This window comes from Chaetodon trifascialis, chromosome 1 (genome assembly GCF_039877785.1).
Source record: "Chaetodon trifascialis isolate fChaTrf1 chromosome 1, fChaTrf1.hap1, whole genome shotgun sequence".
NCBI classification, from domain to species: domain Eukaryota; kingdom Metazoa; phylum Chordata; class Actinopteri; order Chaetodontiformes; family Chaetodontidae; genus Chaetodon; species Chaetodon trifascialis.
In genome coordinates this window covers 6,873,593-6,895,862 of record NC_092056.1, presented here as the reverse complement: position 1 = coordinate 6,895,862, position 22,270 = coordinate 6,873,593, and the positions used below count along the sequence as shown (strand labels likewise).

General features: G+C 41.6%; 2 protein-coding genes across 4 annotated transcripts in view; one reads left to right on the top strand and one right to left on the bottom strand.

The window, feature by feature from the left end:
- The first annotated feature begins 7,731 nt into the window (after positions 1–7,731).
- Positions 7,732–13,535, top strand: anp32a (acidic (leucine-rich) nuclear phosphoprotein 32 family, member A). 2 transcript variants are annotated; one of them, XM_070969778.1, is made up of 7 exons: positions 7,732–7,907; positions 10,243–10,392; positions 10,468–10,590; positions 10,678–10,876; positions 10,981–11,096; positions 11,188–11,242; positions 12,275–13,535. In XM_070969778.1, exons 1-7 carry the CDS (start codon positions 7,854–7,856, stop codon positions 12,340–12,342), a joined length of 765 nt encoding a protein of 254 aa, XP_070825879.1. In that variant the 5' UTR covers positions 7,732–7,853; the 3' UTR covers positions 12,343–13,535. The 2 variants fall into 2 exon arrangements, with proteins under 2 accessions (XP_070825879.1, XP_070825889.1); XM_070969788.1 differs by having other exon boundaries at positions 7,735–7,907; positions 12,278–13,535.
- The window catches only part of coro2ba (coronin, actin binding protein, 2Ba), a 44,564-nt gene continuing 34,413 nt past the window's right edge, over positions 12,120–22,270 (bottom strand). For both annotated transcript variants that reach the window (XM_070969756.1, XM_070969763.1), the window contains exons 4-12: positions 21,855–22,004; positions 21,073–21,237; positions 19,746–19,862; positions 19,546–19,650; positions 18,478–18,574; positions 17,949–18,061; positions 17,751–17,841; positions 16,864–17,003; positions 12,120–15,867 (exon numbers count right to left, since the gene is read on the bottom strand). In XM_070969756.1, the coding sequence (XP_070825857.1) occupies positions 15,733–15,867; positions 16,864–17,003; positions 17,751–17,841; positions 17,949–18,061; positions 18,478–18,574; positions 19,546–19,650; positions 19,746–19,862; positions 21,073–21,237; positions 21,855–22,004 (1,113 nt within the window). In that variant the 3' untranslated portion in view covers positions 12,120–15,732. The remainder of the gene's footprint in view (positions 15,868–16,863; positions 17,004–17,750; positions 17,842–17,948; positions 18,062–18,477; positions 18,575–19,545; positions 19,651–19,745; positions 19,863–21,072; positions 21,238–21,854; positions 22,005–22,270) is intronic.

Here is a 22,270-nt window from a genome sequence, read left to right as displayed (position 1 = left end):
AAAAACTTCACTCTAATCAAGTCTGCTCAGGTTTACTTTGTTAAATTTGCAGGCAGCTGCTGGTGGGAGAGGAGTTAATTAGACCCGACAACTAAGTAACATTATGAGGAAGATTTAATACAAAAAACTGCAGTGGGGGAGCACTCAAGTTGGGGGTTACCACAGGCATTAAGTGCTGCTATGTGGAGAAAAGTGGAAGAGCTTGATTATCTCTGCAGCGACTGATTGCTTCCTGACATCACTCTGAAATTGACGCATTCACCTTTAACTTGATAAATCATGGTTTTAATGTGTATTTAACAGAAGGTGTTGAATTGCTCTCAACAGTGAAATAAACAGAGAACTTGAGATTTGATTATTCATCTTTACACATGCGCTGTAGTTGTTGCAGTGAAGCCTTTTGTCACTTTCTACTGAAGTTTTTTCTCTTTCAGTGCACAACGTGGAACATATTAACAGAGGACGTGATTTTCAAAAACTGCCCAACATGGACTGTTGATGCTCTCACTTCTTAACAAATATCACCCTCTTGTGGTACATGAACTCTTTTACAAGCACGTTTTCAACAAGCCTCCAGTGGAGTTTTCATAGAGGAAGCTGGCCACTTCCTTGTAGGAGAGCTTTACATCATCCCTCATCTCTCACATACTGTATCCACCATTACATTCACACCTGTTGACCTTATAGCTTTTCATTCTTCTTCTTCTTCTTCTTCTTCTTCTTCTTCTTCTTCTTATCATCATTATTATTATTATTAGAATATATTACTATAATATTATTACTATGTACTATTATTACTTTATGCATTACTATATATTATTATTATAGGAAGTATTATAGTATTAGTATTAGCAGTAATAGTATTGTAGTATTCCATTACTCTTGTCTGTTGTTGCACAACAGATATGTATATGTACGTCTTCTATATAGACGGTTGTTATTTAGCATATTACACATAGTTTACATATGTGCATTTACATATGATTTATGATTTATGGCTGATTTATATTGTAGTATATAACAATTGGAGCAACTGCAGCTAACCCAGTTTCCCCTCTGGGATCAATAAAGTATTCTGATTCTGATACCAATATGATGAATGATGGTAGAATCTCAGAGAGAGAAGATTGACTGAAAAGGATAAGTTATGCATGCATAGATGTCACTAATAACATTAATGATGGCTCAGTTATATTTAAGCTCCAGTAAGTCTTTATTTTTTAAAATTCTTTATTTAATCAGGTCATCTCAATGAGACCAAGCTCTCTTTTGCAAGCGAGGTGTGAGAACAGCAGAAATAAAAACACGGCTGTACTGTGACGAGACGAGAGCACACGTGCAAACAAAGAACATCGACATAATGGAACCACATACAGCTCAGAGACAATCACACACAGATAGACTCCAAGTCATGACAACATGACAGCGCATGCACAATACCAGGACCCTGAAGCAGCTGAAAGGAATCCAGCCATCACTGGTATTATTTATCTGTGCTTTTGCTGCTGTGGCACGTCAAAATGCCGTCTGTGAAAAAGGCCTTTCAGGCAAAGCTACGGTGGAATTACACAAGGCCATGAGAGGAAACATAACAAAAAGTTTAGAAAATGTGTTGTAGCGTCTTAACAGGTGCAGCAGGAGAGACGGCAGTCAAACATTCACTCTGCACACACTCAGGAAACACCTGTTGAGGTGTACCACCGCCGTGCAGGGCCTTTAAAATACAGAGCATACGTGCATCCACTTTAATGACTGCAGGGCCTCGTGTTGAATATGTGCGTGTTTGGGTAGAACACACTGAAAGTTGCTTTCAATCTGGTGCAAACCTCAATCGACAGCAAAGCGCACCTGCGAATTTAAGGCTCTCCTCGCCACCTGAATTGAAAACATAATGAGCCATGACAATGAGAGTTTTAGCATGCTAACATTTGCTAATTAGATCAAAGTCATTACGATTGATGGTCTGGAAACCACCAAACCTTTGTGCTAATGCATCTAATACATGTTGAGATATTTCACAGGTGAAAAGTTCGCAGTTTAACGCTCTCCTTGGCCCCTGAACTGAAAACACAGCCAGAATCAAAAGTTTCCAAAAGAAAAGTGAAACAGCTTTTTAAACACCAACTAATACGTAAACACAGAAAGATTTGTGAATGGGTCACACACACACACACACACACACACACACACACACACACACACACACACACACACACACACACACACACACACACACTTCTACACTAATGTTTAATACTTACACACAGAAACACATGCACACAGTCTGTTTTATCTCCTCTGTTGTTTCTGTGCTGAATCTGTTTTATCCACTTATTTATTCAGTTGTTTTATCCGGAGCCAAACCAATCTTTTAAATCCTGTGCACATTACATCTGCTGTCTCTCTCTGCTGATCTGTATTGTCTCTGTTTAATGCTCTAACAAACAAAAATAAACATTAACTATACCATCCACGCAGGAGATGCATGCATGACCTAAACACACGTATATTACCGGGAAGTGTACTTTTATAAATCAATCCTTAGGAATTCACAAACAATGTATGTAAATGCAACTTGTATTATTAATCTAAATCACTCCAATGACAATAACAGCAGCTGAGGCCATTTTAAAAACACATGATTTGATAAAACAGTGGCTGATGCTTCAGATTTGCTCGAAAGATCCACGATTGCAAGAAAAATTCTTTCCCCTGCGAACATTTCCTGAAAATAAAAGTCTCCGGATTCTGTCTTAAACAAGTTGTTTTGATAGATGAAGATCTAAATTCAAAGTCCAGCAGCAGAGAGTCCTGAAAAGGGAACGCCTGCATAGAAAATCTGAAGATTTTTCTCAAACAGAATTACAGAAACATGTCTGCATTAAGAGCGCATGTGCAGGCGCTACTTGGAGCGTCTGTGTTCTCCAGCAGCAACGACTCGAGTTAAATACATTTGGGATTATTTGGCTTTTGGATGAGCCACACGTTTTGCCTACAATCTAAACAAGAATTACTCCTCTTTGACGATGAACCGCCTCGGGCATCTAAAACCATTTAAAGATGATTTCACAGATGCAGTTTCTGACATGACACCAGCGATAATGGTGAGTCAACTGATATTACAGACAAAGCAATCAGATGTCAGTGGATTTCTGTGATGTGTCCAGGAGTAATAAGGTTAAAGAAGCATTTCTAGTGTTCCAGTATTCAAGATAAGTTACTTAGTTCAAGCCAGACCACGCTAATATGTGTCCTAAAGTGATTCCCGGCAGCATGATGAGGCGAGTAGTCTGGCAAATACACATAAAAGATATATCATGTTTGTCTTTCTGGCAAGATAACCAAGATTTATACAAACAATGCTGTGTTTGTCATCCAGGGAAGTGTACAAACTCCAGCCAGAAAACTGTGCAGATAAGTGCCAAGTGAAGGCAAGCAACTGATGCAAGTTATTTAAAGCATCTCCTCGTAAACAGCCATCCTATCTCACTGCATGTGTGTACGCTAACACACTGCAGACCTCCACACACACATCCCCTTTACATCGCTGTATGACCCAAGATGGCTGCTGTCAGTGTGTGACAGTGTGGCGAATGCTGTATCAACACACCTCAGTGGACATCGAGTTCACACACTGCTTTAATCTTTACTTGAATCCCCATAAGCTCCCACAAAGTGGTGGCGAGTCATCCTGAGGTCCACACACACATTTAAAATCGTACAAAATCAAGAAAAAACGAGGAAAATGGAAAACAAACAGCTGAGAAAGATCAGAAAATATGAGAAATTGTTCTACATGTGAAATAATAATGAACAGGCGTTAAAAAAATCTACCTTTGACCTGTGTGATGTTGGAGCGTGGAGAACCTTCCAGGCAGAAGATGTTTCTCATCGTGTTCACATAAACCAGCTTTTCAGTGAAGAAGTGAGGCAGATTTTTCAGACAACAGTTTGAAACTGCTGCTGACTTCTCAGCTGTTATGGTGTTGGTTTGTAGCTCGTTTGAACATGAAGGACAATTAATGAACTCTGTTGAACTTTGTTAATTGTAAGCTTTCACTCTTCAGCTGAGCGCTGTGTGTTCAGACCTACACCAGATATGGATTCATTTGGAATCTGTACTGGGATTTGCAAGCCTGCAATACAAAACTGGCTGCTGTGGCTCAGGAGGCAGAGCGGTCGGGCGCTGATCAGAAGGTCGGTGGTTCGATCACCGGCCTTGGCAGTCCACGTGCCGAAGCATCCTTGGGCAAGATACTGAATCCCAGAACTGCCCCAGATGCTGCGCCATTGGTGTGTGAATTCATATGTACGTCGCTTTGGATAAAAGCGTCTGCCAAATGAATAACTGTAATTATAAAAACAATCCACTACAAATAAAAGTCCTGCAATTAAAATGACACTTAAGTACAATGATGTAAGTATTACATTGCATCAAAAGTAAAAGTACTCACTATTCAGAAAAATGACCTCTGTATACTAATAGATTTGTATTACTGGTGGATTAATGCGTATGTAGCATTTCACTGCAGCAGTCTGAGGAGCTAATTTCAACTATTTTAGATACTGTTGGGTTGTTAATCTATAACAGAGCATCATACAACGTGCTTTGTCTTTTAAATCTTAATTTGTTAAACAACTAGAGCTGTCAAAAAATGTAGTGGATTAAGAAATTCTATATTTCCCACTGAATTATAGTATATATAAGTAGAATATTAGTAGAAGCATAAAGTAGCACTTAAAATAATAGCAGCTGATTCACTTTTGTCTCAGACTCCCTTTAAATGACGAGGTGGAAAACATCAGTGGTGAATTTAGACCATTCACTGTCGGAGGTGGAGCTGGCAACAAGTCAGAGGTTGGCAGTATGTGGTAATGTAAATGTAAAAGAATGTTAAATACATGCTCAAAATCTTTCCACATTTTCAAATGATATTTAACAAGTGAATGTTTCTTAAATAAATCAAATCCTCCCATTTGGATTGTAGTGGAAAAGTCAACTTAAAACCAGTTCAGTGATCGTGGGTCATGGTGTCACTCACACTGTGGACTTTGTATCTGCAGCAGAGCCGCGGATTCTTGCTGGGAGACAGATTGTGATTGGCTCCACTGTATTAACCCTTTCAAAAGAGAAGCATCGATATGCAGCAGATGGCAAAATCGAATGGAAGGATTACTCCAAAATAAAAGCTTTACCTGCGCTTAACATTTCATAAAGAGGTTCTTCAGAAACTGAATTACAGAAACACAACATTTTTAAGTTCCTACACCGTTGGTCAGGTCATCAACTCGAAGCCCCCCTGACACCTGCCCTCCTCGACTTGGTGGTTGCTCTGCAAACATTGTGATGTTTTTCCTAATTAATCCATGGACGCTGGTTTCTAAGAAAGAATCTATGGTTAAAAACACATCCTGCAGCTGCATTGTATAGCTCAATCTGCTTGAACAGCACCTTCACTTTGAATAGTTATTTCTGGAGGCTCAGTCATGCTGGGCTCAATCAATTCCCACAGTGAGCTCTCAGGGTGAAAACAGGACAGAGGCGCCCTCTGCTGGTCGATGTCCAACCTCAACCTCTTCATCCCACAGTCAACTGATGCTGCGCAGCCGAACTTAGTTGAGTTTATTTTATATTCTTGTACAGATCTCCAATAAGTTGGGCTTAATTTGGTCGAAGTGTGTATAGAGTGCTGCACAAAACAGCCAGAATATTTCAATTTGATGGAATAGTGCAGCCATTAAAAAGGCATTGTGCCTTGAGTTTGAATATTTCACTCAGTGTTAATGAAGAGCTGATGTACAATTTATATGCGATGCCAGGCAGAGTGAATGACATGATTGTTTCCAAGCATGATGCCATTGACAGAGAGAGTAAACAAAAGGAGAAAACTGGATTCAAAGAAATACTGTCTGTATTCAGTATTTAACTCTTCTCCTGGATGTCTGACTCAGTCTTAATAAATTGTTTGTTTTTACTGTAAAGGACTGTGTAACTGTGTTCTGAAAGGTGCCATATAAATAAAGTTTATTATTATTATTATTATTAATAGATTGTCTGGGTGAAGCAGACAAAGCCGTATTTAGCAGCGACTCTGCGCTGCATTCATGATCAACAATGCTTCATTCCAGATAAATAATACATGCAGGAGTGAAATCGCTGGTTGTTCCCCTTCGTTAGGATCAGCCTCATTAACCATGATGCATGTGTGCTGCTTTCAAACTGCAGCTTGTTTGACACTAATGGAGTAAAGCTGGGAGTTAATGTGCAGTTTAGGCAGCCGAGTCAAACAGAGAAGGGAAAGACGACTGAGGGACAGATTGCCTCAGAGGACGGCGCAAAAACACAACAATACTGCCGTTACTGGCAGTTACTCACACGTCTCCTTATCACAAACATGCACGTTATTTATCACTTGAACAAAGTTACATGGACAGACAAGAGACACAGTGCTCCCTCTTGATATCCACTGGCATGCATTTCTATTTGGCAAACGCCCCAATGATATATTTTCTCTTCATATTAGGTCTCAAACGCAACACGTGGCTTCATTAGAGCAGTTACTGATCATCATAAACTGTGGTCGGAGTGTGATTACACACCCTCCCCATCAACCTTAATTCATATACTGTTTCAAACTTGTGCCAAGGGTCCAGCTGAAAAGGGTCCCTTCTACACCCCGCCATGGTCACTGGCTCCAGGCCAGAGGCTTTGCTTCCCCCTTGTGGATGAACTCCTCACAGCCTCAGACTGAGCTCTGCTGCTGGGGAGAGTTCACCTCACGAGAAGGCCACACGGTGGACGACAGGCTGTCCACACGAGCCGTCGATGCTCCTTTTTTGTGTCTTGCGTCATGGCAAAAGTTAGTTTACTGAGTTTCTGATGGTGACAGGAAGTCTTGAGAAGCTTCACATTAAATATTGAAAATGGTTTTATAAGATTTACAAAAAAAAATCACTGAAGTTTGGACATGAAACATTTCATTTTAATACTGTTTTACTGTATTTTTGTCTGGTTTTCCAATTCAATATCAATATCATGCAGATATTGTTTGTAATGTTTTCACATCTTCATGTTGTATTCTTTCATTTAATGAAGCTGAAGGTGCAGCAGTGTTTGGACAAACCAGGACTCACAGTGGAAGCTGTGCCATCATCCAACAGAAACTTTTCAGTTAATAAATGAAATATAGGCACTTTAAAAATATATATATATATTATATAGAATACATAAATATAATTGCTTTTTTTTGCACTATTTTCCAGAAAAATAACAGAAGTTAATCTGTATGTTGTTTGTTTCATGCTTCACTTTTGAGCAGAACACATTCAATTATATTTTATTCCTTCATTTAATGTCATTTTCTTTTCTTTCACGTGCATGTGGGATTGAGTGGGTTTATTTTTTCTGTCTGGGAATACTGGGACAAACGCATTATGTTCTTGTTTGGTGAAAGAGCTCTGCATGATGAGGACCTTTAACCGAGGCTTCAGCTCAGGTGGAGGCTTCACGGTGACACTCACACACCTGCGCACGTGTCATCCCTCGGATTCAGCCTCAAACACTGAAGCGTTACATTAACCATTTAAACTTAAGTTAACAAACAACCAAACTTCGACAACAAAACCCCACCCAGTTGTATGAGGGCGGCTTCATTGGCCTGCGCGTCTGTAAATCCGTTCCCTCTTCATTCGGCGCCTGCCATTGGTCGGCGGTGACGACAATCGTGAAGCGTGCTCCCGCCCACCGAGCGGATCAAGTTTGAATGAACAACAGCAGTCTGCTCCAGAGCTGCTAGTTGCATTTGCAGTAATTATTAAAAGTGTGTATCATATCGCGGGCGCGCGGATCCAGGATGGACATGAAGAAAAGAATTCACCTGGAGTTGCGGAACCGCACTCCGTCAGACGTAAGTTGGCCTCACATCTCGCTCGGTTCGTGTTTCACACTCAGCTAATGGAGAGCCTTTCGTGTGATGTCTTGGCGTGGAGACACAAAGTTTCCTACAACTTAAAAGATGATGGGGGCGTCGGGTCACATTGTTGCGAACATGCTTGCAGTTGGCAGGTGCCGCAGGTGCGTTGGTTCAACTTTTGTGCGGCTCCAGCATCACGTTTTCCATGTGCAGTTTGAGAATGCAGCACAGCTTTTTATGCCAGCGGTATAAACAAGGCAAGCAGTGCGAGGAGCCATATTTGTAACTTTTGATCTCCGAGCGCAGCCCTCCTCGTTTAAAAGCCGGGTTATTGTTATTTACTCGTTGTTTGATACGCTATCTGCACGCTTTGACCGGGAAATGCGCCCACCTGAACATTGTAAGCCGTGCACTTGGCGCGTTAAGGATGCGGATACTCAAAGTCATGACATTATCAATGGTGCATAAAGATCATAGCCTCGAATGATCGCCTCGCAGCTGTACCCCACTCCCACAGCTGCTCGAGCAGTCCCGTTTAAGTCGTTTATTTCTGCAGGAAGTGCATTCAAACAGCGCTCACCGCTGAGCCCGCAGCCCGTGCAGCCGACAGCCGGAGCCTCGGTGCGCACAGATGGCCGAGGGAAAGCGGCGTTAGCGTGGACCGTAACCAGCAGCAGGCTGGGCGATCACACCGAGACACCGAACACCAAAACCCGCCCGTATCGTTCACAGCCGCTGGATGTTCGTTCAGCAGTTTCATCGAGACGCGTTTTCGACGCGAGGGCGAGGAGACTCGACGGAAAGCCGCGCTGTTGCTCTAGTTCTCCAGAACTAGGACAAGCCGCCATTTTACCGAGAAACAAAGGCAACTGGAAACGCAGCGAATATCCCGTCGATTGGACACACATGACGGACGATTCATCATACCTTCTCATTAACAGAAGTCTACACACGCCATCAATCCAATCGGCAACTGTTTAGCACGAGCGACAATGAAACGTTTGCCTGGCAGCGATCTAATCTGCCTCCGCTGCCCCTCCTACTCACAAATGACCCTGTGCACGACTCGTAGGTCTGTTTCACTCCGACTTGTTTTGACTAAAGTGCTTCTGCGCCGCTTTAAGCCCTTCACACACACATCTGACTGCTTTTTAACGCGGTAAACGGTCAAAATAAACGCCCGCAAACCGCCGCGCCGCGTCTGTTTCTGCTGAAAAAGCAGCTAATGCGATATTTACGTAATGAAAGCGTCGCGATACTTAAAGCGCTCAAGTGTGTGCGGTGCTCAGAATATTGATGTATTGTTTTTTTTGTAGTTCCGGTTCTCAGTGCTGATTGGCTGAGTCACGCTCAAGGCCGCAGTAAAATATCCGGTAACAGCGCACCTGTGACCGCATTTCAGACTATTGAAATATCAATGCGCCGACCCCAAACACGCTTATACTGAAGTACAGCGACGTGGCTGCCACTTTGTTTTTGGCTAAAATGTTGAAGATTTTATTATCTCTTCAATATAAATAAGCATTTTGTGTTACTTTTATATTTAAAGTGGTGTTAAACCAGCGTCATGAAACTGTAAACAGTGGTGGGAGAAGTATAGATCCTATAGTTAAGTAAAATAAGCAATACCACTCCCTCACCAACAGCCCTGCTTTCAGAGATTTAAAGTATTATTTAATCAAAAATAAACGTTACTCATGCGACATGAGTGGATTATTAATCCAGTGCAAGCAGCATTTTAATGACATTTCTGGTCACTGTGGGGCCAAATATGACTACTTTATGTACTGCTGGGCTTTATTTACTATATAGTAATTGATCATGTTGTACAAGATGATTGTATATTTTGTATGGAGGGGGGCTTAAACTGCATAGTAAATAGTAACTCTAGTAGTTAAATAAATGTAGTGGAGAAAAAAGTACAATATATCTCTCTGAGTGAAGTAGTAAAGTACAAGTTCTTGGGTAAATGTACTGTGACTTTAAGGTGAAATGTAGATGTAAATCATTGTTAGCTTAAATAAACACTTAAATTCTGAAGCCTAGTCTGTGAAAGTACTTGAACTGAGCAGCAGCTTCACAAAAACTGAAACAAAATCGATTTAACGTGACAAATACAACATTTGTAATCTATTTACTTGGCATTCAATTCAGCCTCAGTAGCAATAAGAGCTAGAAGTCATCAGAACTGTAAGAGCACCATCCCACATGAACAGAAAATGAACACACCAATTGTATTTTATCCACCATATATTTGACCTTTTTATGTATTTTGAGCTGCTTTTCATTTGACAGATGTTGATTAGATGTATTTGTGTTTGTTCTACAGGTCAAAGAACTTGTGCTAGACAACTGTCGCTCAAACGAAGGCAAGATCGAGGGTCTAACGGACGAATTTGAGGAGCTGGAGTTTCTAAGCACAATCAACGTTGGCCTGACGACAGTTGCCCACTTGCCGAAGCTAAATAAACTCAAAAAGGTGGGTGTCTCTCCACATAAAACCAGTCGCTGATGTTAAGGTTTTGCATGTTTTGATTGTTTAATTGATCAACAGCTCGAACTCAGCGATAACAGGATCTCAGGAGGGTTGGAAGTCCTGGCGGAGAAATGCCCCAACCTCACACATCTCAACCTCAGCGGCAACAAGATTAAAGACCTCAGCACAATAGAACCATTGGTGAGTGAAAATCCTTGGGTAAAAAAAAAAAAGAAGCACAGTGTACAAAGCAGCTGGCTGTATTCTTCATCACACTTGATTTTTCAGAAAGAACTGGGGACCCTGAAAAGTCTAGATCTGTTCAACTGTGAAGTGACAAACCTGAACGAATACAGAGACAACGTATTCAAGCTACTACCCCAGCTCACGTACCTGGACGGGTACGACAAAGATGACAAAGAGGCACCAGATTCTGACGCGGAGGTTTACGCGGAGGGCCTGGATGACGATGAGGAAGATGAAGATGGTAAATTTGAGGCCATGGCCAAAGAGCCGTGTCCTTTCTAGCCTCTCTTAAAGCAGGCACTTGGACATTTGGCTAACGAATAACCATCAACCACTTTCACCCAGATGTAGATGAGGAGGAGTATGATGAAGATGCAGCACCGGGAGATGAGGAAGAGGAAGAGGGAGAGGAGGATGAAGAGGAGAATGAAGAAGAGGAAGAGGAGGACCTCAGTGGAGAGGTGGGATGAGAATATTTTTTTCATGCAATAATTGTGAAACAAGTTCAGCCTGAAATAAGAACACTAACTTTGCTTCGTCTTTACAAAAAAGGAGGAAGAGGAGGAAGATTTGAATGACAGAGAGGTCGACGATGAGGATGATGAGGGTGAGTAAATTGGTGGCTGACTAACTCAGAAGCTGCCTCCCAATTCCAGACTACATCCTACATATTGTAGTATAGTTTTACTAACTACCTCACTGCTTCTTTACACGTCACCTCCACCAGCCGCTGAGCAGCGACAGCAGAATAGTTACAATAAACTCATTTGGAAGGATTTTCTCCTCCTAACTGAAAAGGAAAAAAGGAATTTATTAGTTTTTATACAAACAGGAAATGATGCGCTAACGCGCCATACAAAGGAAGTCAAACTAGGACTTCAGAACGACGCTGCCAGTTAAACTTAGAGACAGAAAAGTGGTTTTCTTTCTTTCTTTTTTTGTCTTTTGAAGTGTTCCTGGAGCGTTTTCACCACTATCCACTGTTAGTATTAATACCGTCCAGCTGCGGGAAGCTCCTCCATTTCATGTGTTGAGATTACTTTTCCAGTATGAACACGCCTCAAACCAAAAACCATCTTTGAATTACAATCCCGATTACAGACATTGGGATGCTCCTAAATAACCTAAATAAAACAATATGATAGTCTTTGTTGACTTATACCCAACTGAGAACAGTACAAAGACAATATATTTAATATTTGACCTCATCAGCTTCACTGATTTTTGTAAATATCTGCTTATCCTGAATTTGATGCAGCAACATGTTTCAAACAAGTGGGGACAGGAGCAGCTAAAGACTGGGAAAGATGTGGGACGCTCGTGAACACACGATCGCATAAAGGACATGACTGCATGACCTCAGGGACACTTTGTAAACCCATCGTCAGTAAACACAGTTTGTTCAGATGATTGATTCTGATTTTATTTATCTCAGCTTTTTTGGATTCGGGGTTGTAGTTCAGAGTACAGATTTGGGACTCAGCTGATTCAGAAAATCTTTATTGTCCATCACAAAGCAAAGGAAATTTGTGATGTGAAAACAGTTTGAGCCAGCAATGCAATAAACCTGAAACAGAAGTTATAACAGTTATTTGCTAGATTCTGGTGCTCGTGTCTAAATGTGACTCTTGTTTTCTAGAAGAAGAGCGAGGTCAGAAGAGAAAAAGGGAACTGGATGAAGAGGGGGAGGAGGATGAAGACGATTGAGAGTCCTCTTGAAGCTAAGTTGTGAACTGTTTTAAACTTGTATCTCCCAGTCACTTCCCAACAACCCCATGTACTTTTCCCCCAGTTTCATATTGCAGTAGGAGTGGTTTTTGTTATTGGCCAGTCAGGTAGACGGGGTTGTCTGGACAAATAAGTAAAATTTCTGTACCTTTGATGGTCCCTTGTTCCAGTCTTTACGGTCCACTTTTAACTGCTTTGTGGACACCAATTTTGTAATATCAGATAATAGCAAAGACAAACCTTTTTAAGAAATCTTTTTGTTTTCTCACCGTTTGTGTAAGACCAGTTTCTGATGACTCATGTATTTTAAGACCCCCCCCCTTCAAAAGAAAAACAAAATGAAACAAAAAAAGAGTGCATGTCTAATACATTTTAAAGTCAAATACTGGATTTCATGTATGGCTGTTCTCTCCTCGTCTTAAGCTTATTTTTCATTGTACCTTTTCTTTTTTTTTTATTTTTTAAATGTAAGTTATGTATTTGTAGTGTCACCAGTATGCCAATACTCTCTGCTGTCCTGTGTGAAACTTCTGTCTGAACATGCACAGTGTGACCCTCACGGGGCATATTTTTAAATCCTAGCAAAAAAATGTCTGCCCTTGTCAAAGCCGCTCCTCCTCCTTAAACCCTCAGCTTTGATAGTTCGGAAATTACGTGTTCTTGTAAATAATGACCAAATCTATTTTTTTGTATTCTCTTTGATGACGGCAGACATTGAACGGACAACTGAGGTGAAACTATGAATTGTAATAAGATATTAAATATGTATGCTGCTTTATCTAACATACGCAGTGTGAAATTTCTTGGATTTGAACATAACTTTGTATGCATAATCTTTCCATAAACAGAAACGTTCGACATCAGAGCTCATCGCTTTTTTCCCATGTTCTTTTCTGTGGCACACAGGTGGCAATGTTTGAATTTGTGGTGGTAGTGTAGAGAAGTACTTGATATAAATGGAGGTTACAACCGCAACTTATGTGCATTGAAAATTTATTGTTTCAAAGTGTAAACTCTGGAAAACGGTCAATTATTTGGACTTTGTTTTCACTATTACACGTAATGGTCAAATTGGCCTACCTCAGTGATTTTTCACTCCATGTTAAATCCACTGTCATCAGCCAAATTGTTTTTTTTCCCTCCCATTCACTTCAATAAATCCATTTTATATATGTTTTGATTTGTTGTGGTCCTTGTACAACATCGTCGGGTCAGATGGAAAAGTGTTTACAGAAGTCCAGTTTTACCCTCAGGTAGGACGACTGATCCAGGATGCATTTCTCAGGTGAGATACTGCTGACTCTGAACTGAAGAAGACTTACAGTGCTACCAAAGACTAAGCTAAAGTAAGCTGGGGTTCACTTGTGTCCCAAAAAGAAAGTTCAGTGTACAAAGAGAGTTTCAGTCATTAAAAGCATAAAAGCTTTTCTGTCCTGCTAAATGGTTCATTTTCGTGCTCAGCACACCTACTGTACACGAGAGGCCCTGACAGCATTACTCCAGCTGCAGCTTCACCTGTCTCTCCACTGTAGCTCATCCCTCTCTGGTGGATCCTTTTCCCACTGTCTACTTTCACTGGAGCCTTTTATTTTTCCTGCAAAAACATTAACCATTAATGTGTCAGTGGCTCAAGTCTGTTTAATGGGTTCTGATTGTTTTACCTGAAGCTTTAAAGCTCTGGACCCTTTAAGTTCCCTCTATGATGTGATCAGGGAAGACCTGTGACCTTCAGTCCTTCACTTACTTTTTACTTACTGCAGGTACAAAATCCATTCTCGCCATGCATGCAGCCAATTTGTCATTTTCCTTTTCTCAGTCCACCGAGAGCCGAATGAGTAATAAGACAGAGCTGAAAGTGATTTGGGCAGAATTAAAAGACAAGGCATGTAAAGCAGAATCTTTTTGGTAACTGCTTGAACCTGGCTGGCATATTAGAACCAATCAAATATTAATCCAGTGCCCGTTTCTCTTAAATATCAGCCGGCAGGCAGGAAAACAGTTCAATGTTAAAACAGAAGCATATAAACTGCAATTTGGCCAAAGTCTGTTGATGGTACAAATGCAGAAGGAGAGGCAGATGACCTGGAGTCTCTAGAGCCAAAACTACACATCTACAAGTAAACACATTTCAGTAATAGTGACATAGTTTAAATGTAAAAGGAGGATTATTATTATTACTACAGTTTTCTGCACTGTTAGGAATATGCAAGAATACATGTTTATACCTTATCTGGAGTTATGTTGTTGGAGTCAAAGATCTAATACCGTTTCAGGTACAGGTTCACAAATCTTGCACCATTTCAACCAGAAACATTCAGCAAAATCTATTGAGCATCACAATCATTACTTGCGTAGCTGCATCATACAAAAACAACGGGATTAACAAATATACATGTTATTAGCTGAAAAGGTAAAACGTGACAAAATAAATAGAAGCAAATATACATTAACCCCCATCCTCAAAATTAGCCCTAAAAACCAATCGCCATCCTGGAGACTGCACTCCTCCGCCTCCTCTGGATCCAAGTGTCCTGTGCTGCTTTCCCACTGTTCAAATGAAAATACTCTGAGTGAACTACCCACTTTCCTTGGGAGGAAAGAATGCATTTATGCAGCTATTGGTCAGTACTGTGAAGTAAATGTACAGCCAACACCACCTGCAGGTGAGAGAAGTTAGGGAAAGCAGCTGTGTGGAAAAACATGATCCATGTCTGCAAAACGCGTCTCATCTGTCAGTCGCAAAAACCTCTTCAAGTCAGCCATTTTGTGAGGAGGCTGCAGCTCGCTGCAAGCTGTGTGTGCAGCAGGGTCTAAGGCCTTGGGGAAGAAAAATAGGAGCCAGTGACAGTCTTTTGATCCTCCAGTTTCGCCTCAGCGAAAATGAAAACTAGGCGACGGTTTGGTGATGGCAGGGGGATGAGTGTAGGGGCTCCTCTGCACGGTGATCGACGTATCGCCATGTGCATGACGAGGAAGAGTGAGACAAACACACAGGAAGTCTGGCAGGAAATATGCAAAAACTGATCATAACACCCGAGAGTGTGCTAGATCAAGAATATTAAACAGATAATACCTCAGATGACTGGATCTCAGACCTTCTCTTCAGATGATTCCATCTGAAGGTGGCGATCCATGAACACTTCCTCGCCTCCATTACTTATCATATTTTGCCATTATTACAATAATTCCACTAATTGCACCAGTTAAGACATTATCCAACGGTTATCATATTATTGTGTGTGCTATGCAGGGCTGAAGGAATGATGTTATGATATATCAAAAAAAGAGGGCTAGGAGGGCTCAGAAGCTTATTGGAGGTCAGAATTGAGGGCAAAGGAAGCAGCTTTGCCAGTTCAGGAGGCTGAGAGGTCAGACGTTGTTGGGGCTAACGTTCTTCAGGTTGTTGAGCTCCAGCTCCAGCTGGCGTATTCGCACGTCCTTGGTGGTCAGCTCCTCCTTCAGCCGCCGCAACTCATCCTGCTGCCGGAAGAACATCCGCAGGAGCTACGTGCAGAAGAGCAAAAAACTCACGCATGTAACCAGCACACTTCAACATGCAAGTATGAGCGGCGAAGGCTAAATGGAGGAAATTTGGAGAATGTACAGTGATGTTTGTCAACAAAACAATCTCGTTAATCAATCAGATTATTAGTGTTTGAAACTGATTAGAGAAAATACCTCAGTCTCCAGAGTCAAACACACCTGCACCAGCAAGGAGGAGCGCTAACAGAACTGAACACGACAGCTACACAATTAATGTCAATATCCAGATAAACGTTGATAATCTCCTCAATCTCTACACGCTTTCCACTGCGTCTCTGTGTTGCTGAAGGCCTGCGTTCCTTGTTAACACTAAATTCTTGCATTTTTATGTTGCCGTGTGTGTATTTTATGACACCTTGCCAGGTCATGAGGCTCTGCTGGTGCCCAAGAACACTTCATCACTATAAACTGCAACCTCTCGGCCTCACTGCTTCATTTTGTTATTGAGGATTAAATCTAACAACATATTTGTGATATAATCAAAAGCTCTAGAACAGCTGAAAAATGGACTTTGAGGTGAGACTGTGTTCCCAAGGTCAAGAATGAAGACAACGAGTCTGTCAAAATAACTGATTCAAAGTCGAGACACTGGCTGTTTCCACACTCACACTCACTTGGTCTGTTACTTTAGCAATTTCTCCACCCAATCAACTGACTGCATCAACCCAGTCAACCTATCAGTCCAGCTCATGTGGAGGTCAGATCCCCTAAAGCTGTAACAGCTCCTCTTTGTTGGGTCCACAGGTGAAAACAGTCTGAGAAACAGAACGTAATGTGTACAAAGAATCACAGAAACAAAGACGAATACGAATCCTTACAAGTTAGCTACTGGTCTTTGCTGGATAATTAGTTGTAATGCTCTGACTCCACCCGTCAAACTATCTCCTTCAACTACATCATTAGATGCTTTTGTAATACAGGAACAGCAGTGATTCCCAGCATCAGTTCTTCAAGTACCTCGTTCTCTGTCCTGGGTGGGACGTTCTCCAGCAGATCGATGCCATTCACCACCATGCTCTTCTTCTCCTTCACCGGGGCCTTGAACACTAACTGGTTTGGCCGGTGGTAACCGTCCTTCAGGGACATCAACACAGGGTCTGTTTGCACAAAGCAGCAAAAACACCTCTGAGCAAGTGAAAACCAACATTAAGCACAAAGAGGCCTCAGTCCTTCACTGTGTGTGACTGTCTCAGGGAATCTATCACTGCTCCACGTGGTCTTCAGCTCGGTGTGTCCAACTCCCATAATTACAACAGCTTTTTAGCATGTGGACATCCATATCTGCAAGTCATTTGATCATCTACAAACTGGTCTGCAGACCAAAATCTGGAGTTGTTCTCAATAAATGCCTCTAACTCTAACTCAACTGGAAAAGGTACTGCTCACTTTTATGAGGTACACTGTTGTTAGGAGCAGACAGACCATGAAGAACGAGGGTGATGAAAAGACAGAAATACGCTTCCTACCTCCCACTTACCTTCCTCCTGGATTTAACGTTCAACTGGCTGATGTCATTTAAAGAACCAGCGAAAAATGCAAATCACAGGCTGCTGCAAGTTGTATGATCTTGATTAAAAGGAAATGTCTGTGGGAGTTTGCACGATGCTGGTGACAATACAAACCATATGTTCGGCGAAAGTGTGTGAGAGAGTTGGCAACGAACAACTAACTGAAGTACAGCGATTGAAGGTGACTGTGTCAGCTTTACTGCAGCTTTGTTTTGAACAATCGCCACACGCAGGCTCATACATTCTGTCTAACGCAGGTTTAGAAAAAGTGGCTTCTGTTAAAATGCTGTTTGATAAGCCACCAAAGGAGCATCAACCAATCCAAGTGTTGTTTACCTCTGTTAATGCCGCTCAGCCACTCAGTGGCCGACAGCGCAGGCTCTGTTCCTGCTGTCATGGGGTAGATGTCCTCCTGGTATGTGTCTGACTGTAAACCAGGAAACACCACATACATTCTCATTTTACTGATTAGATTAGATTAATGAGAGAACAGAGTAGAATCAGTTAATTACATTATTTCATGTCCTCACTCACCCTTCTTGGCACAATCATTGAAATGGGCTCAATCAAGCCCTTCAGGGTGACTAGCTTGTAGAAGCGGTACACCTCACAAGCTCCCACATCCAGCCCGTGCTTTGGCATCACACCTGCAGATGAGAACAGAGGCGTGTGGTGAAACAGCCAATTTGACAACATGAAATGGCTTCCCAGAATTCCTAGCTAACTGGAGTCACATCAATCTGCTGCAAATATGCCAACACGAGTTAAATGTGTATCTGAATTTGGTAAATCTGAGAATTATAAGTCATACAAATATCTGAAGTCTCAACAAGAAGTCTGTGAAGCTCATAAAACTACACTGAGGGAACATTTCAACCCATCTGCCTTTTCTTCAGCAATGAATTTGATGCTCTCAGCCATGCAATACCACTTTCAGAGCAGAACTGAGGCCGAGCCCACTGCCACTGTGGTCCATCCTATCGACTGATAATGAAGTGACTAGGATCTCTCATTCTGCTCTCAGCGGGAGAGATCACATATCGCTGATCAACAAATGACTTACCCAGTCCTTTCTGTGGGGCCGGGGACCGGAACTCCATTAGGTACTGTAAGTACGGCTTCTCTGAGGTAACCTCAAAGTAACGGATGTTGCCGTCTCCCTGTCAGGGCACCAGAATGTGGCCATCACATTACAGTTCATGAAGTAGTTCCTGAAAATTTCAACCACTTTACATTTTAATCCCTGATGGTTCTAAAATATTTTAACTACAACTTTCACAATGTGACATTCTGCAAACTGTTCTGATCTACAGAGAACATTAACACTGATACACTGTCGCATTTCAGTGGTCAGGTATCTGACACGGACTGAAACAGAACCAGTATAAACCACTTAAACGGCCTGTGAACGATAGCTTGGTGTCAAATACAAGGCATAAAAAAGCATTAAATATACATTTGATACTGATACACCATTTTATCTCATCTTGTTTTGACCTTGATCTGTTTGTTCTGTTCATCTCTGAGGCACTTCGTGCTTCTCTACATTTTTTGTTAATTGGATGCAAAATTGGCACATTTATCAGTCAGCACATGAAGTTTTCTTGATTATTTATTAGCGCAAATTCTGCATGGATGTACTGTATATATGTATCTACTGTATGTTCAGTATGCATGTATGTACCTATGTATGCATGTGCAGTTTGAACGTATGTATGTATGTTCTTCTAACTTGAAAAAAGCCATCACTGACCTTTGTTGCTCATTAATTTGTCAGATTTTTACCACAGAAAATTTGTACTGATTGCTTATATGTTGCTACCTGATCAGGTGAAAAGGTCAAGTGTCTCTCTTGGACTGTGACTAAACTGGGACTTGATGATTACATTACATTACAATGCAGGACAGTGTGTAAAATGTCTGTTACCATCAGTGTACAAACATCTTTTCATTATGTGAAAATGAAAACCTCGATGCAGTTCTGTTCATTCTGTTGACTTCATGGTAGAAATACATGCCTAAATGAGTTAAATGTGTATCTGAATTTGGTACCTTTGAGAATTATAAGTCATATATACAGTCGTAATAACAACAATCTCCTTGTTTTGACCCAGGAAAGGTCTGTGCTGACCTTGCCTGCCAGGTACAACATGTGTGTGTCAGCATCATAGAAGGGAAACAACAGTCCTGAGAGGCCGTCTATGTCCTCCTCCGTAATTGGCATGGACAAATCCTCCTAGCAAGAGCAACACACACAGGGAATTAAACACACACACTTGCTCCACCCTCTCTGGCATAGCAGGCAAGAGCCATATGGAGGTGTCGTCTGACCTGATCCCAGAGAGCGATCTGCCGGGTGTTCCAGCGAGAAACCCCTGTGGTGAGCAGTCGCTTCATGTTGCCCAGGAACACCACTCGGTTTACGCGGTGGTTCTTACAACTGGCTTGCTGGTGGACACAAACACAGAGCGAGGCTTTACTGTTGTGACTCTTACAATGATATGACAATACGGAGAAAAGATAGGATAACTCAAACTGAAGTACATTTTTGTCAACTGAAGAGAAAGAATTACTCCTTCCACTAATACATTTTTAGGATTATTTAAAGCAGAAGACCATCCAGGTGGCATATCCCCTATAATGGAGATCTCTTCAGTATATCAATGTTGTAACTCACTCAGTTTTGAAATGAAACACCACAGCCAACAGCATGTCAATGTTGGAATCTTTCAAAGAAAATGTGTATTACAGGTACCAAACATTTTCATGATTTTTCTCTTCCTTTTGCGTCCTGTTCCTGATCACCCCCACTTGGTACACCAGCGGCGCAGCACATGGGTCTAATCAGAAACCATTTCATGGTGAAAGGGCAGTAAGATCATCAAGGTCAAACATTAAATGGTCGCCAAGTGGTGTGAACCACCTGCAGCATTTTGCTGTTTTATTTAACAGCAGTAAATATGTGGTTTGAATATTAAGTGAACTATAGTTTGTAAATATATATATTTATCTAATCCAAATTTTGGCTTTAAAAATAGAATCTCATGGAGCTGTAATGTCTCCATTGGTCCTGAGGGGCTCAGGACCTGGTGAAGAACCAAAGAGACAATATGGCCAAAGTGTTACACGACACAGTGTGTGACTGTTAAACATCTAATTTCAAAACCATGAACATTAATATGCTGCTACACACTTCTCCTGGGAAGGTTTTCCACAAGTTTCTGGAACCCAGCTACAGGATTTTCTCCCATTCAACACAAAAGCATTAGTGAGATCAAACACTGATATTGGATGATAAGGCCTGGCGCACTGTTGGAGGTCCAGCTCATCCCAAATGTGTGATGGCACTGAGGTCGGGGTTCTGTGCATGCCAGTCAAGCTCTTCTGTACAAAAGTGGGAAGATAATTTCTGTATGGACCTCACTTTTTAGGAGAGGTATGTAGTGTTGAAATAGGATGCTGCCATTGCCAAACTTTTCTCAAAAGGTTGGCATTTCAAATATCAGTGTTTGCAGTAAGATTTCCTAAATTTGAACTAAAGAAGGCAGCCCAAACCATTCAGAGCTCCAGACCAAAGTGTCCACATACTTTTGGCCATACAGTCGTACTAAATTACATTTTTAACATAAAGCTCTTGCATCAGCCCCCACCCTCTCACCTGAAGGACTGTCCCGGAGCGTGGCTCAATGACACGCAGCTTCTTGTCTTTGCAGCTGGTGGCCAGCAGGCTGCCGTCTGTGTTGAAGGACATGCTGAGGATGACGTCAGTGTGGCAGTCGATCATTTTCACTGGCTCGCCAATCTCCAGGTTCCAGATCAGGATCTGACATAATCAGCAAGGATTGTTTGGGTGGAGCTGTTAGATGGCTGCCGTGCTTGAATAGATGATGTGATTATGTTGTGAGCTTGTGAATGGAAATTGAGTTTGTGTATGTTTGCTACTACTAACACATCAGACAGTAGTCTCTGCTGAGCGAAATAAGAAGAACAGCGTAGTAGTACTGAATTCTACATGTCGTGACTGTATCATTTGAAAACACTAATGTAGGTACACAGGCCTGGTGAGGGGAAAATGGGTACACAGGGCTGCAAAAAGTAATTATTTTCATTATCGATGAATCTGTCTACTAGTGTTTTGGTAACTCTATTAATTGTTTAGTCTAGAAAATGTCACAAAATCATGAAAACGTCCACCACAACTCCTCAGAGGCCAAGGTGCCATCTTTAAAGTTCATGTTTTGTGTGACAAAACCCACGATATATTCAGTTTAAAATTACATAGAATGAACAAAGGTACTGAGTCCTCACATTTAAGACGCTAGAACCAAGAAGAAGCTTTAACTTGCATTTAATAGTAGTTAAATCATCTGTACTCATAGTGGTGTCCCTAAATACTGTGTTGATTCCAGCTTGTTGTGTTTGGAGTTACTGATGTGGCACCTTGTAGTCGTAGCCAGCACTGAAGAGGATGCCGCTGCTGGTGGGGTGCCACTCGATCAGACCCACCCGTCTGCTGTGGCCGTACAGCTCCAGCACTGCCTCCGCCATGTTGCGCCTCAGACCGCCCTCTGGGATCTCCCATACTCTCACCTGCCGCATTCACACAGAGAAAATATAAGCGAATACACAATTAAACTAACAGGTCGTTTCGTCAGAGGCCAGTTCAGAGTCTTCAAAACTCTTTAAAGGTATAATCTGCAGAATTCTCCTAAAAAAAACAATGTATAGACTCATAGAGCATCCCTCTCTAATCCCTCTCAACCATCATTTATGCCCCAAAAGATGTGTGGTGGTGTATTCATCTGCAGTGATCTGCCCTCTGCCTGTACCTTCTTCTTATTTTGCTGTGGTCAGGA